This window comes from Lepidochelys kempii, chromosome 3 (genome assembly GCF_965140265.1).
Source record: "Lepidochelys kempii isolate rLepKem1 chromosome 3, rLepKem1.hap2, whole genome shotgun sequence".
Classification (NCBI taxonomy): domain Eukaryota; kingdom Metazoa; phylum Chordata; order Testudines; family Cheloniidae; genus Lepidochelys; species Lepidochelys kempii.
In genome coordinates, this window is record NC_133258.1 from 172,294,108 (window position 1) to 172,308,569 (window position 14,462).

Here is a 14,462-nt window from a genome sequence, read left to right on the forward strand (position 1 = left end):
TTACAGCTGTCAAAGCATAAGGAGCTTAAGTTGATGAATCTGCACACTCTAACAGAGTTGGCCAGAGCCATTCTTGTGTTGCTCTGTTCCTATCATCCTGTCCAGAAACATTCACAAGTAGGGTGTATGGCAGTTACTAGAAATGCTCAGCAGTAGTTATAGCAACTGTACAGAAAGTTTCCATTAAAGGCAAGCACTCTTGCAGGCCCCAAACATATTCACTATCTAACAGTTGAGCCAATCAGAATGTTGGACGGGGAGGCTTAAAGACAGCCCTGTGGACTCAGCTTCTGATTGATGCAGGCCAAGAGATGGGTCTGCTGTGAGGGCTGAGTCCCACCTTGGATACAGGTGAGTGTTACTCCAGTTGTACTTACTAGAGAAGTCCTCAGACAAATGTATTATTTGTTGCAATGTATTTTATGAACCTACAGGGAGAGCTGGGAGAGGAGCATTTGCCACTCCTAGAGGCTAAGCCATTTACATTTGGCTATTAGCTAACTGCTAACTGTATATAAGAAATACCAGTAGATTTACTATCTAATAGCTTTGTTTAAAAGTTATTCATAAGCATTCCAGACACTGTTCACAATTTTTTTGTATATTAAATATTTGTTTAACAAAATTGAGTGGTACTCTCCCCCTGCAACTGACTGGGAGATGTTATCAATATTACATACAGTGTTTTGAATACAATAGCCCTGAAGGTTTAACGCTTTCTGCAAAGAGAGAACTCTGACTTCTGCTTCAGCAAGAGTTAAACTGAGATGCAGAAAAGGGGAGTGTCACAAAGTTGTACTTAATTTAGACAGTAGTTGGTACATAAATAGCAAATAAGCAGGGACTGCCACTTGGTATATTTACACTGGCAAATTAGAACGGTACTCTAACTGTGCTAGGCACTACAATGTCCACCAACAAGGTAGCTTTATAAATAGTAAAGACAGGACTTAAAAGTGAAACTCACATTGGTTAAGCATGGTGTGGATCTTTCCAAAATGTTCAGCATGACCGTCAAAGACAATGGAGATTTGCATAATTTAGAAAAACAGAGGCGTGTCAAATTTGCTGTATACTAAAAATTAATTAGAAAGGGAAGTTGCTTACCCTTTGTAACTGGAATTCTTGGAGATGTGTGGTCCCTGTCTGTATTCCACTGTGGGGGTGCATACACTCCATGCACTTGAGACTGAAGAATTTTGTAAGCAGTATCTGTTGGTTTGCACCTGCACCTTTAATCTTCTAATGTTCTAGGCCAACGGTATAAGGGGTGGCGTGCGGACCGACGTGTCTCCAGTTCCCCCTCTTACCACAAATCAGAGATGATCCAAAGCAGAGGGACGGGTGGTTGAATACAGATAGAGACCACACACCTTAAAGAACTTCAGTTACGAAGGGTAACTTTTCTCTCTTCTTTGAGTGCTGGTCCCTATGTGTATTCCACTGTGGGTGATTGAGATAAATGAAGGGCGGGGGTAGCTCCCTTTAATGGACACCCTCCCAGACAGTTAGCTATAAAATCCCGGTTAGTAGCTGTTCTCTACTTGTTTTACCTGTAAAGGGTTAAAAAAAGCCCATAAGTAAAAGGAAGGGAGTGGGCACCTGACCGAAAGAGCCAATGGGAGGGCTAAAACTTTTTAGAATTAGGAAAAAACTTTCCCTTTGTCTATCTGTCTGTTATTCTTCAGAGAAAGGGGACAGAGCGAAAACAGGGCTGAAGCTAAGCTGCAGAAAGCTGTGAACCAGGTATGAAAATCACCAGATCATACCTAAAAACTACTCAATTTGAAACCCCAGATATGTAAGTAGATCAGGAAATGTCTAAAAAGACACAATTAGGTTTATCTCTTATTTCTGTAAGGCTTGTGGACTCCTCTGTGCTAACCCCCAAATGCTTTTGTTTTGTTTGTAACCATTAAGCTGGACCTCAAGAAAATCATTCGTGATGCTTAATTATTATATTTGCTCTTTTTAAATCTAGCAATAGCCTAAGTTCCAGATGTATTTTCTTTCTTTTTGTTTTTAATAAAATTTCCTTTTTTTAAGAACAGGATTGGGTTTTTGTGTCCTAAAAGGTTTGTGCATAGGTTGTTTAATTAGCTGGTGGCAACAGCTGTTTTCCTTTGTTTTCTTTCTCAGCTCTTCCCCGGAGGGGGTGTGTGAAAAGGCTTGAGGGTACCCCACAGGGAGGAATTCCCAAGTGTACCTTCCCGGGTCAAAAAGGGGTTTTTTTGCATTTGGGTGGTGGCAGCATCTACCCATCCAACGTCAGAGAGAAGCTGTAACCTTGGGAGTTTAATACCAGCCTGGAGTGGCCAGTATTAATTCTTAGAATCCTTACGGGCCCCCACCTTCTGCACTCGAAGTGCCAGAGTGGGGAATCAGCCCTGACGGTGATTGACCAGGAATATTTAGAGAGGAGTACAAGCTCTGGGAGGGAGTTTGGGTGCAGGAGGGGTCTCCAGATTCCAGGGGCAGAGTGTTGGGGTGCAGGAGGGGGTACAGGATGCTGGGAGGGAGTATGGGTGCAGGAGGGGGCTCTGGGCTGGGGCAGAGTGTTGGGGTGCAGGAGGGGGTGTGGGTGCTGGCTCTGAGAGGGGGATCAGGGCTGGGGTTGGGGTGCAGGAGGGGGTATGGGGTGCTGGCTCCAGGAGGGGGCTCAGGGCTGGTTTGGGGTGTTGACTCTGGGAGGGAGCTAAGGGCTGGCCCCGCTGCGCCGCCAGAGATTGCAATCAACTGGTTGGTGACCACTGCAATAAAGACAAGTGCAAAGTCCTACACTTAGGAAGGAAAAATCAAACACACACCTACAAAATGGGAAAAACAGGGCAAATGTCAGTACTGCTGAAAAGGATCTTGGGGTTATAGTGGATCATAAACTGCATATGAATCAACAATGTGATGCAGTTGTGAAAACAGCTATCATTCTGGGGTGTATTAACAGAAGTGTCATATGTAAGAAATGGAAGGTAATGGTCTCACTCTACTCGGCACTGGTGAGACCTCTGATGGAGTGCTATGTCCAATTCTGGGTGCTACATTTTAGGAAAGATGTGGATAAATTTCAGAGAGTCCAAATTATAAAAGGTTTAGAAAACCTGAGCATCTTTAGTCTTGAGAAAAGAAGACTGAAAGGAGACCCGAGAACAGTCTTCAAATATGTTCAGGGTTGTTATTAAAGAGGACAGCAATCAATGAAAGCAGAACAAGACAGGGGGTTAATCTGCAGCAAGGGAGATTAAGATTTGATATCAGAAAGTTTATTCTAACTATACGTTTACTTAAGCTCTGGCATAGGCTTCCAAAGGGAGGCTATAGATTCCCAATCATTGGAGCTTTTAAAGAACAGGTTGGACAAACATCTGTCAGGATGGTCAAGGTTTACTTGGTCTGATCTCACCACAGGGGGCTGGATTTGATGACTTCTCAAGGTCCCTTCCAGCTGTAAGTCTATGCACTGATTGCCACCAGCTGAACCCATGTCGAGCTAAGGAAAAGACCAGACATCTTGAGGGTGAGGAGGTAATCCAAAATATCAGGAATACCTGCTGTCTCGGAAAAAATATGGTGGTGGTGGGCCCAGATACAGAAATGCTTCCGCTTGGCTAAGTAATGTTTTCAAGTCCTTTCTGCTCTTAGTAAGAATAGTTCGTACAGTTTTGTGACAGAAATATTTTAGACCCAATACCAATCCAAATACCAAGCCCTAAAGAGAAGAGCTTCTGGGTTGGGATGTCTGACTCTGCCATTCTCGAACCAAGAAATCTGAATAAGGATGAACTCTGATGAGCAGCCAGACTGACATATTCAGGAGACCTGGGAACCAGAACTAGCTGGGCCATTTGGGTATGATGAGAATGGCTCATTCAACAGGACAGAGCATCTTCCACAATATTAGAGGAAGCATCAGGATAGGAAGAAAGGCATAATTCTAACAGTCTCTCTAAGGAAGTAGGAGAGCATCACCTCTGGAGAATTGGCCCTGAGCTTCCCTGAAACAGTACATGCTGCATTTTCTGTTTGTCTGAGAAGGAAACAGATCCGGGGCAGGAGGTTCCATACTTAGCGATGATGCTGTTCACCACTGACCTGTGTATTCTCACTTGTGATTGGTGGCAAAGTATCTGCTGAGTCTGTCCGCTAGTGAATTTTGCATTCCTGGGAGGTACACTGCTGGTAGGGCATTGGGTTTTTGATATACCAGTTTCACAGACTGGACATTTCTTTACACAGAGGAATGGATCTCGCTCCTCCCTATTTATGTAGAATATGGCTGTCATATTGTCTGACATTATGAGAACATGGTGAGCTTGGATTAAGAGTAAAAATGCCCTGCAAGATTCTTGATCTGCTCCTCTGAATGCCAGGAAATTTACATGCATTCTGGTTTCCCAAGGTGTTGAAGTGCCCCATGCTGGATGACTGGTCATGTGAGACCCCCCCTCCTAATAAGGAGGCTTCTGATTATTGTGCTGTCAGGTGCAAGGGATAGAAAAGGACTGCCCATGCATACACGTGAAGGCTCTTTCCACCAAATCAGAGAAACCCTTATCTTGATAGGGATTTTCACTACAGTGTACATGCTGTGTTTGCTCAGTATATGGACTGTTCAAAGCCAAGCCTGCAAGCAGCGGAGGTGCAGTCTGGTGAATGGTGCTATGTAAGTACATGAAGCCACATGACCCAGTAGAGTAAGGCAAATACAGAGTGATGTGCAAGGGTTGTGCATAACCCAAAATCTGTCCATAGGGAAAAAAGCCCTTGCTGTGAGTCTGAGGTCGCTCCTATAAAATCTACAGTCTAGGTTGGTATCAGGATAGACTTTTGCATGTTCACAGAGATTCCCAGGGAAGCTGGGAGACAGAGCAGTGACAAGGCCAACATAATGACTTCTGGACAAGTCCTGCCTGTAAGAAGACAGTCATCTAGATACAGGAAGATGGAAGAACTGCCCGTCTGAATAGTGCTGCTACAACAGAAAACACTTTTATGAAGACCCTGGGTGCAGCTGCTAGACCAAATGCGAGTACCCTGTATTGACAGTGGTCAGGACCAACCACAAATCTGAGGAATCTTCCATGGCAAGGGTGAATATCCACATGAAAGTATTTGAAATAAAACCCATTTCCTTGATGCTGAAGTACCACCTGCTCTGTTGCTCCCCACTGGAGGAGGAATTTTACCTCCTGAATGAGGATCTCCTCGTGAGAATGATCCCTGAAAAGCTTCAGGGAAGGGGATTGTGGTGGGGAGAGAAATTCAGTGCTATAGCCAGAATGGATGATATCCAGCATGCACTTGTCCAGTGTTGTTGTTCTTCAGTAGTGGAAAAATCGTACCAGGCATCCACAAAAGCAGATCTCAGAATCAGGTGGAGATGGCATCAACATTGGTCTGCAGCTCCACAGCATCCTGTCAAAAATATTTTTTTTGGCTGGGGCGAGAGGCTGGGTAAAGGCCTCAGCGTGTAAGGCAGCTTCTATTATTTCCTCTTCGGGGATGACGTATATATACTCGGGGAACAAAGGTTTGCTGGAGTCTTTTAGTGAATGCAAAGATTCATCTGTCTTCATCAGAATGGCCATACTGGGTCAGACTAGAGGTCCATCTAGCCCAGTATTCTGTCTTCCAACAGAGGCCAATGCCAGGTGCCCCAGGGGAATGAACAGAACAGGTAATCTTCAAGTGATCCATCCCGTTGCCCATTCCGAGCTTCTGGCAAAACAGGCTAGGGACACCATCCCTGAATATCCTGGCTAATAGTCATCTATCCTCCATGAATTTACCTAGTTCTTTTTTGAACTCTGTTATAGTCTTCTCAGTACACAGATTGCTTTCATCAAAAGGCAAGTCTTGTCCAGTGTTCCACACCTTCCTGGAGAGCACTAAGAGTGTAGCCAAGATTTCCAATGCATCACTGTAACAGTTACCATAGATCTCGATGCCGTATCTGCAGAATCGACAGCCGCTTGTAATGAGGTTGTTGCCACTAATCTGCCCTCATCAATAAGGGCTTGGAACTGAGCCATATCTTCCTGGTGTAACTTGTCTTTAAAGTCAAGGAACTTACTTAAAATAGTTCAAAAAATGTATTTGGCCACAAAGCCTGGTAGTTAGAAATTGAAAATTGGAGGTTAGTGGAATTAAACACCTTTCTTCCCATAAGATCCAAATGCCTGGCTTGACTATCTACAGGTGTGACCCTTCAGTGCTGTTGTCTGGACCTTTCTGTGGCTGCTTGGATTACAAAGGAGTTCAGGGCAGAGTGAGAGAATAAGAACTCCACTCCCTCAGCTGGAGTGAAGTACTGTCCCTCTGTCTTCACGAACAAGGTCAGCTCACAGACTGCTGCGCTGGGCATCACAACATGGAGAATAAATGGCCAGCCCTCTGTGGAGAAAGAGGTGGTTAGGGACTATTTAGAAAAGCTGGACGTGCACAAGTCCATGGGGCCGGACGAGCTGCATCCGAGAGTGCTAAAGGAATTGGCGGCTGTGATTGCAGAGCCATTGGCCATTATCTTTGAAAACTCGTGGCGAATGGGGGAAGTCCCGGATGACTGGAAAAAGGCTAATGTAGTGCCAATCTTTAAAAAAGGGAAGAAGGAGGATCCTGGGAACTACAGGCCAGTCAGCCTCACCTCAGTCCCCAGAAAAATCATGGAGCAGGTCCTCAAAGAATCAATCCTGAAGCACTTACATGAGAGGAAAGTGATCAGTAGCAGTCAGCATGGATTCACCAAGGGAAGGCCATGTCTGACTAATCTAATCGTCTTCTATGATGAGATTACTGGTTCTGTGGATGAAGGGAAAGCAGCAGATGTATTTTTTCTTGACTTTAGCAAAGCTTTTGACACGGTCTCCCACAGTATTCTTGTCAGCAAGTTAAAGAAGTATGGGCTGGATGAATGCACTATAAGGTGGGTAGAAAGTTGGCTAGATTGTCGGGCTCAACGGGTAGTGATCAATGGCTCCATGTCTAGTTGGCAGCCGGTGTCAAGTGGAGTGCCCCAGGGGTCGATCCTGGGACCGGTTTTGTTCAATATCTTCATAAATGATCTGGAGGATGGTGTGGATTGCACTCTCAGCAAATTTGTGGATGATACTAAACTGGGAGGAGTGGTAGATACGCTGGAGGGCAGGGATAGGATACAGAGGGACCTAAACAAATTGGAGGATTGGGCGAAAAGAAATCTGATGAGGTTCAATAAGGATAAGTGCAGGGTCCTGCACTTAGGACGGAAGAACCCAATGCACAGCTACAGACTAGGGACCGAATGGCTAGGCAGCAGTTCTGCGGAAAAGGACCTAGGGGTGACAGTGGACGAGAAGCTGGATATGAGTCAGCAGTGTGCCCTTGTTGCCAAGAAGGCCAATGGCATTTTGGGATGTATAAGTAGAGGCATAGCAAGCAGATCGAGGGACGTGATCGTCCCCCTCTATTCGACATTGGTGAGGCCTCATCTGGAGTACTGTGTCCAGTTTTGGGCCCCACACTACAAGAAGGATGTGGATAAATTGGAGAGAGTCCAGCGAAGGGCAACAAAAATGATTAGGGGTCTGGAACACATGACTTATGAGGAGAGGCTGAGGGAACTGGGATCGTTTAGTCTGCAGAAGAGAAGAATGAGGGGGGATTTGATAGCTGCTTTCAACTACCTGAGAGGTGGTTCCAGAGAGGATGGTTCTAGACTATTCTCAGTGGTAGAAGAGGACAGGACAAGGAGTAATGGTCTCAAGTTGCAGTGGGGGAGGTTTAGGTTGGATATTAGGAAAAACTTTTTCACTAGGAGGGTGGTGAAACACTGGAATGCATTACCTAGGGAGGTGGTAGAATCTCCTTCCTTAGAAGTTTTTAAGGTCAGGCTTGACAAAGCCCTGGCTGGGATGATTTAGCTGGGGATTGGTCCTGCTTTGAGCAGGGGGTTGCACTAGATGACCTCCTGAGGTCCTTCCATCCCTGATATTCTATGATTCTACTGTTTTTCTTCTCTCTTGGGGGTTTGGGCACAGGTACCCAACGTATGCCATAAAGGTCTTACTGATTCCAGTAGGGACTCATTCACTGGGAGTGCTACTCAGCTGGATCCCATAGGCTGTCCAGAAGCTTCTGTTGTGAGTCCTGGACCTCCTCTAAGGGGATCTGAAACTCTTCTGCTACTCTCCGAAGCAGCTCTTTGAATCGTCTGTAATCATCCAGAGGAGATGGTGAAGCTGGAGTAACCACCTCATCACGCAAGGAACATGATACACCTGTCAGTATCAGTGGTATTAGCGGATCCTGTTCATTGTCCTCCTCTTCCATAGGCTCAGGAGAGTCTTGTTGGCCTCTTCGACAGGAGGCATGGTAAGACTTCCTATTGGATAGCACAGACTCCAGTCGCTGCGCATACAAGTCCCATTGCCCCCAGTTAGGTCAGCATGAGGGGTCAAACTTAGGTTGTGGTAGTATCCAAGGCATTGGGTACCCTCAGTCCCCACAAGGGGGTCCTCACTTGAACAGCTGAGACTTGTATCAGGAGACTCTTGATTCTCTGTCTGGGCTGAACTCTTGGTGGAAGGCAAGACAGTTCCACCAGTACATCCGACTCCCCTGATGAGGAGGAGGTCGGGTCTGGTTCCATAGGTTGTACTGGTACCGAGAAGCTGTGGCTAGCGGATGGGATGGAAGATGGGCTTCTCCCTGAGTCCATGATGTCTACAGGTATTGGAATCTCCCTGGTGAGGATCAGTCCCAGCAACTTAAGAGACTGTGAATCCGGGAGGATGAAGTATCCAGAGGATACGCTGGAGTGGTTTAAGATACCGGAGCCTTCGAAGGATGCTTCTCGTTGCCTTGCACCACTGAAGTTAGTGTAAAGAGACTCTTGGTAATCGGTAGTTTCTTATGGGGCTGTGATAATACCACTTGTGAATGAGTTTCCAACAGCATGGTCCTCGTGGTTACAGATGATTCATGGTCCCTTGTCTTCTGGTGCTTTGTCTAGGCTGGTATACCATGGCCTGTGTTGATCACAATGTGAGGATGATACTGAAGGAGCCTTGCTTCTATGTGTCTTCTGATCTAAGTCTTTCTGTCCTGAGTGCAAAGATTTGCTCAACCTAGACAGAGCTGGGGAGGGACTCCTTCTCTTTGGAGGGATCTGCTTTTATTCTTACTCTTGTGAGAAGGCCCAGACAAATAAATAGTTCTTCATACTAGCCATTCCGACTCCTGAGTCAAGACAGCGAGTTAGGAGGTGCAATTCTTGATGGTACGCTGTGGGGTGGCGTGGCTACCTAGCTCGGATCTGACTGAGGCCTCATGGCACGTTCCATCAGGTGCTTCCAAAATGCGGTCCTTGCACCTGCCACATTTGTCTGGGGAAGGAGCGACAGATACTGCACTTAGCAGAGGAATGAGCTTCTCTGAGGCAATAGAGGCAGCACTGATGGTCATTGCTGAATGCAAAGGAATGAGGGCAAGAGAGACAGTTTTTGAAGCCCTGAAGCCTGGGCATTATCTCAATCCTGTGATGGGGAAATTAGTTTAATCCCCATTCCAGGGAATCCTCCAACTGCTAGCTAAACTTGTAAAACTACTAACAACACTAACTATATATAAAACATTGTAATATTTATGTTGAAGAGGCAGTTTCGGACAATGGAGATTCTGATTCGGGCCATGCAGCGGTAAGAAGGAACTGGAGCAGCATCAGTCCACAGTGCCCCTTTTACTTTCATCCTGGAGCACAAGGAGAACAACAACATAGGACCAGTGTTCCCTCTAATTTTTTACGTCCATGTGAGGAATGAATTTTGCTATGTGCACCAATATGAAGGTGATGTGTGATGGGGCCGGGGCCAAGGGGTTTGGAGTGTGGGAGGGGGAGCAGGGTTAGGGCAAAGGGTTTGAGTGTGGGGGGTGGGCTCTGGCTGGGGGTGCGGGCTCTGGGGTGGAGTGGGGATGCGGGGCTTGGGGTGCAGGCTGTCCCGGAGCTGCGGCAGAGAGAGGACTCCCCCCATCCCTCTCTCGCTGCAACAGCTCGGGGTTGGCTAAGAGGCAGTTCCGGTGGGGCTGGGGAAGGGCATCTCTCCCCGGCAGCTCTGGCGGGGCTTCTCTCCTCTCCTCTGCAGCTCCAGCAGGGCTGGGCAAGGGGCTCCTCTTCCCTGGTTGCGGCAGCTCTGGCAGGGCTGGGCCGGGGGAAAGGCGCCTTTCCCCGCCTGCACAGCCCTCGATAGCTTGCTACACAGCTTACAGGGAACCTAGGTGTGGATCAACGGACACTACTTAAAAAAATTCTCTGCTCTCAGGTGCATGGAGCCCATTTATACCCACAGCAGAATACACATAGGGACCAAAACTTGAAGAAATTTTTGCCCTCCTGATTGAAAAAGACAACCTTCAATTTGTAAGCGTTTGTCTTGTGGAGACATGAAAGACTGAAACAAAAGTAGCAAAAGAGAGGTAAACCTCCTCCAGTGCTCATGATGAGGTGTTAATAATGAGGTGTTATTTATAAATTTTTAAACTTAAACACTCATGCTGTTAACCATGTAACAAGATGTTCATCTATTCAGCAAACACTACAGTCAACAGACTGACATGTTAACAGCAGTGCATTCGGAAATATCAAGTGTCACTGCCTAGATGAAATATGGAGCCAACACAAAGAATTTTTGTTTGGTGCCTGGAAACTCAAGAATGTCAGCACACAAATACAACACATCAAGTAACAGTGTACAGATGTGGCCATTTACTGCCATGGTGGAACCTTCTTGGAGCAACTGCTGCTTGCAGTCTGCTGCTTGCCAGGAGCTAGGATTTACGATGTGACGGAGAGACTGCCGAGACTCATCAAGCCCTCGGATCGCTACCCCTTCCTGCTTCTCCACATAGGCACCAATGATACTGCCAAGAATGACCTTGAGCGGATCACTGCAGACTACGTGGCTCTCGGAAGAAGGATAAAGGAGTTTGAGGTGCAAGTGGTCTTCTTGTCCATCCTCCCCGTGGAAGGAAAAGGCCTGGGTAGAGACCGTCGAATCATGGAAGTCAACGAATGGCCAATGGCATTTTGGGATGTATAAGTAGGGGCATTGCCAGCAGATCAAGGGACGTGATCGTTCCCCTCTATTTGACATTGGTGAGGCCTCATCTGGAGTACTGTGTCCAGTTTTGGGCCCCACACTACAAGAAGGATGTGGAAAAATTGGAAAGAGTCCAGCGGAGGGCAACAAAAATGATTAGGGGACTGGAACACATGACTTATGAGGAGAGGCTGAGGGAACTGGGATTGTTTAGTCTGCAGAAGAGAAGAATGAGGGGGGATTTGATAGGTGCTTTCAACTACCTGAAAGGGGGTTCCAAAGAGGATGGATCTAGACTGTTCTCAGTGGTAGCTGATGACAGAACAAAGAGTAATGGTCTCAAGTTGCAGTGTGGGAGGTTTAGGTTGGATATTAGGAAAAACTTTTTCACTAGGAGGGTGGTGAAACACTGGCATGCATTACCTAGGGAGGTGGTGGAATGTCCTTCCTTAGATATTTTTAAGGTCAGGCTTGATAAAGCCCTGGCTGGGATGAGTTAGCTGGGGATTGGTCCTGCTTTGAGCAGGGGGTTGGACTAGATGACTTCCTGAGGTCCCTTCCAAACCTGATATTCTATGATTCTATAAGGTCCCTTTGCTTGATTTTCCCCATACGTGAAAGCTGTTAACTGTGCATCAGAGAAAGTTGTTTCCCCAACGTAAAAATTCTTCAATGTGTTGGTTGCAGTTTGTGTGCCATCACCAGTATTTTGCTGCTGCTATCATGCACTTTTTTTTGTGTGCTTTCTTTTCTGGAAACATCATGGAACCTACTACTGCTTCAGGAAAAGCTGCAAAAACTCTTTTTATTGTGACGCCATTGAGAGCTTTCTGAGTTTTCAGTTTTCTCTTTTTTCCATTAGAATTTTTTTTTTTTTATTGGAGATGTAGTGTTTTGAGTTGTCTTTGATGAATTGGACCAGATGGTGGGGTGGGTGTGTGTTGTCACGGCCTTGTTCTCTGTCAGGGCCACAATTCTGTTGTATGTTTTTCATTCCCTTCAGGAGAAACATATGCAGTTCCCCTTAGTGACTTATAAAAATTCATGAGGTCAAATTCATCCCAGGTGAAAATCCATTTATTTTTATACAGTTAAAATCAGAGATTAATTTGGCACATAATTTGATATGTTGCAAAATAACATTCTTATATATGCTGGGTACAAGAGAGGAGCTATGCCTAAGAACATAGTTATTGTACAGATTTTGTGCCTGCTGTGAATTTTGCACTATTGGATGAAACATATCCTGGACAAGAAAGTTATACATGTATATTTTAATATGTGCTAGGTGTCTCAGACATAAAAGGGAAGAGCTTTTATTACAGAAGCAGAAAAATGAAATGAGACAAAGGCAAGTAAGTGGGGAGAGGGCAAAGTCATACAGGACTTATAAAAATGATAAGGAGCATGATTTTGATGCAGTGGAAGAGGGAGGGGCAACAGAGGATTTTGAAGAGGGGGATTACTTGGTCAGAAAATGGGCAAGGAAGAAGATTTTAGCTAGGAACTGATACACTACCTTTGTGGTGCGATGTAATGTACTGATGTGTAAGAAAGATTGAACATATACTGTAGATGTTTACAAGAACTAAAAGACACTTCATTCTCCTCCCTTAAGAAGAACTAAGAAAATTAACTAAAGACACTTGGAGACACTGCATCCCATAGCAAATTTGGGCAGTGAACATTTCACAAATCTTCCAACAGCAATATTCTGCCTTGCCAAAGGCCACAAGTGAAACAAGACAGATATTTCCATGGGCTTCTATTTAAATTAATAGCTCCAGATTGTACTTATAACTTTCTATATTTATAAAGTAGAAGGCACCTACTGTTGGTCTTTTAACCCATTGGCACGCAGTTAAGCAAAAACTATTTTTACTGGTTTCTCCCATATGAAAGAGCTTTGATCTTCAGCAACTCTTTCAAAGGTTCAGCTTGAAATATTGATTATTTCTGCCTGCTTTTCACCAGAATATTTTTCCATAACCTTAGCTCTTCAGCAAGAAGATTTTCACATTTCTTGTTCTCTTCAAATATTCTGTGTTTCCGACACTAGGAAATATATAATTTTAACAAATGTTAAAGTAAAAGAATGTTATTTTGCTGTTTGTGGCACTTGAGGGAAAGGCATAACATAATCTTTTTTAGAAAAAGAAAAAATGCTGCAATGAATGAAATGTAAACTATAAGAACAAAATGGAGGAAAACTTTAAAAAAGATCACCTTCACAAAAATGTTGAAAATAGGAAGGATAGAAAATAAGCATCAAATTCACTCAACCTGAAAAATAAACCCCCCTACTTTTAATATTTGTCCAAAAAGGGTAGTGATAAAGATTTAGCTGTTTGAAAAGTATCTTTTTTTTTTAAAGAAAGAAAGAAAGAAAGAAAGAAAATAGAGGGAAAGATTAGAAGCCACAGCTTAAATGAGGTGAAATATATGTGCGCTTCCTCCCTTGATGCCTTAGCAGCAAAGAGCACAAAGAAAAAACTCCCATTAAGTTTGTTTTAATAATAGGCTGAAAATTCCAGCTGAAAACCCTGAAGTTTTCTAAGACATACTGGGAAAAAATCAGCTTACTAGGGGCAATGAGAGGGAAAAAACCTTATTTTGTTCCCTAAAGACATGCCTTTGCCTGAAAAAATAAAATTACAGTGCTACAGTATTTATGCAATAATGCTTCAGTCTCTTTTACGCTGATAAATTAAGTGTTTAGAAAATAATACTGCTGTCTGCAGCCCCCAAAAGAAAAAAAGGACAGTCCTTCTGACAGCTAAGTATATCTGGAGCAGGAATTAGCTCATGCATCTAAATGCTGTTGCTAGGTAACAGCACACTTTGGTCTCATAATTTTGAGACCCACTCTTTTCATCCAGAATCATAAGTGCTTGAGGCTCTCAAGAAGAATGGCACCAGAGCACAGTGGAAGTGTGTATTTTAACTCAAGTTGCTAGAAACCATGCGGAATGAGTACAGAAAGGACAAATTAATTTTAAATCACATCAGAATGTGAAACTACTGGCGATAATACAAGACTAAAGAATGTTTAAATGTTATTTCCCCATGATTTTTAGCTTTTCTACCCATTGCAAATAAGTACTGGTTGCCACAAAATATCATGTTTGCCAAGAGTCACCACACTGTGGTATCTGAGATATTACAAGTTTTTTTATACTTAGAATTAAAAGACAAAAACGGGTAATTCTTTGCTGTACTCTGCTTCTCTCCCTTTCTAGGACATACATATGGGACTAGACCTATGCAGTGAAAGATAATTCTGTTTCACAGAGGATTTCGATATTTTGAGATGAGTTTTGTTGCTTAACTCTTCACTAAAAGGTTAATTGTGACCATAAGGAATATTAAACACAAGGGGGAAAGATCTCAGGG

At 44.4% G+C, this 14,462-nt stretch overlaps 1 protein-coding gene across 5 annotated transcripts in view; it reads right to left on the reverse strand.

Moving 5' to 3' along the window:
• THADA (THADA armadillo repeat containing) overlaps window positions 1-14,462 on the reverse strand; it is a 288,553-nt gene that overhangs the window by 78,976 nt on the left and 195,115 nt on the right. Inside the window, exon 31 of one of the 5 annotated variants that reach the window (XM_073339067.1) lies at window positions 12,781-13,124. The exons of the other annotated variants lie outside the window; for them this stretch is intronic. Within the exon in view, the coding sequence (XP_073195168.1) occupies window positions 13,061-13,124 (64 nt within the window). The 3' untranslated portion in view covers window positions 12,781-13,060. Of the gene's footprint in view, window positions 1-12,780; window positions 13,125-14,462 lie in introns of those variants that run through there. 5 annotated transcript variants of the gene reach the window in all.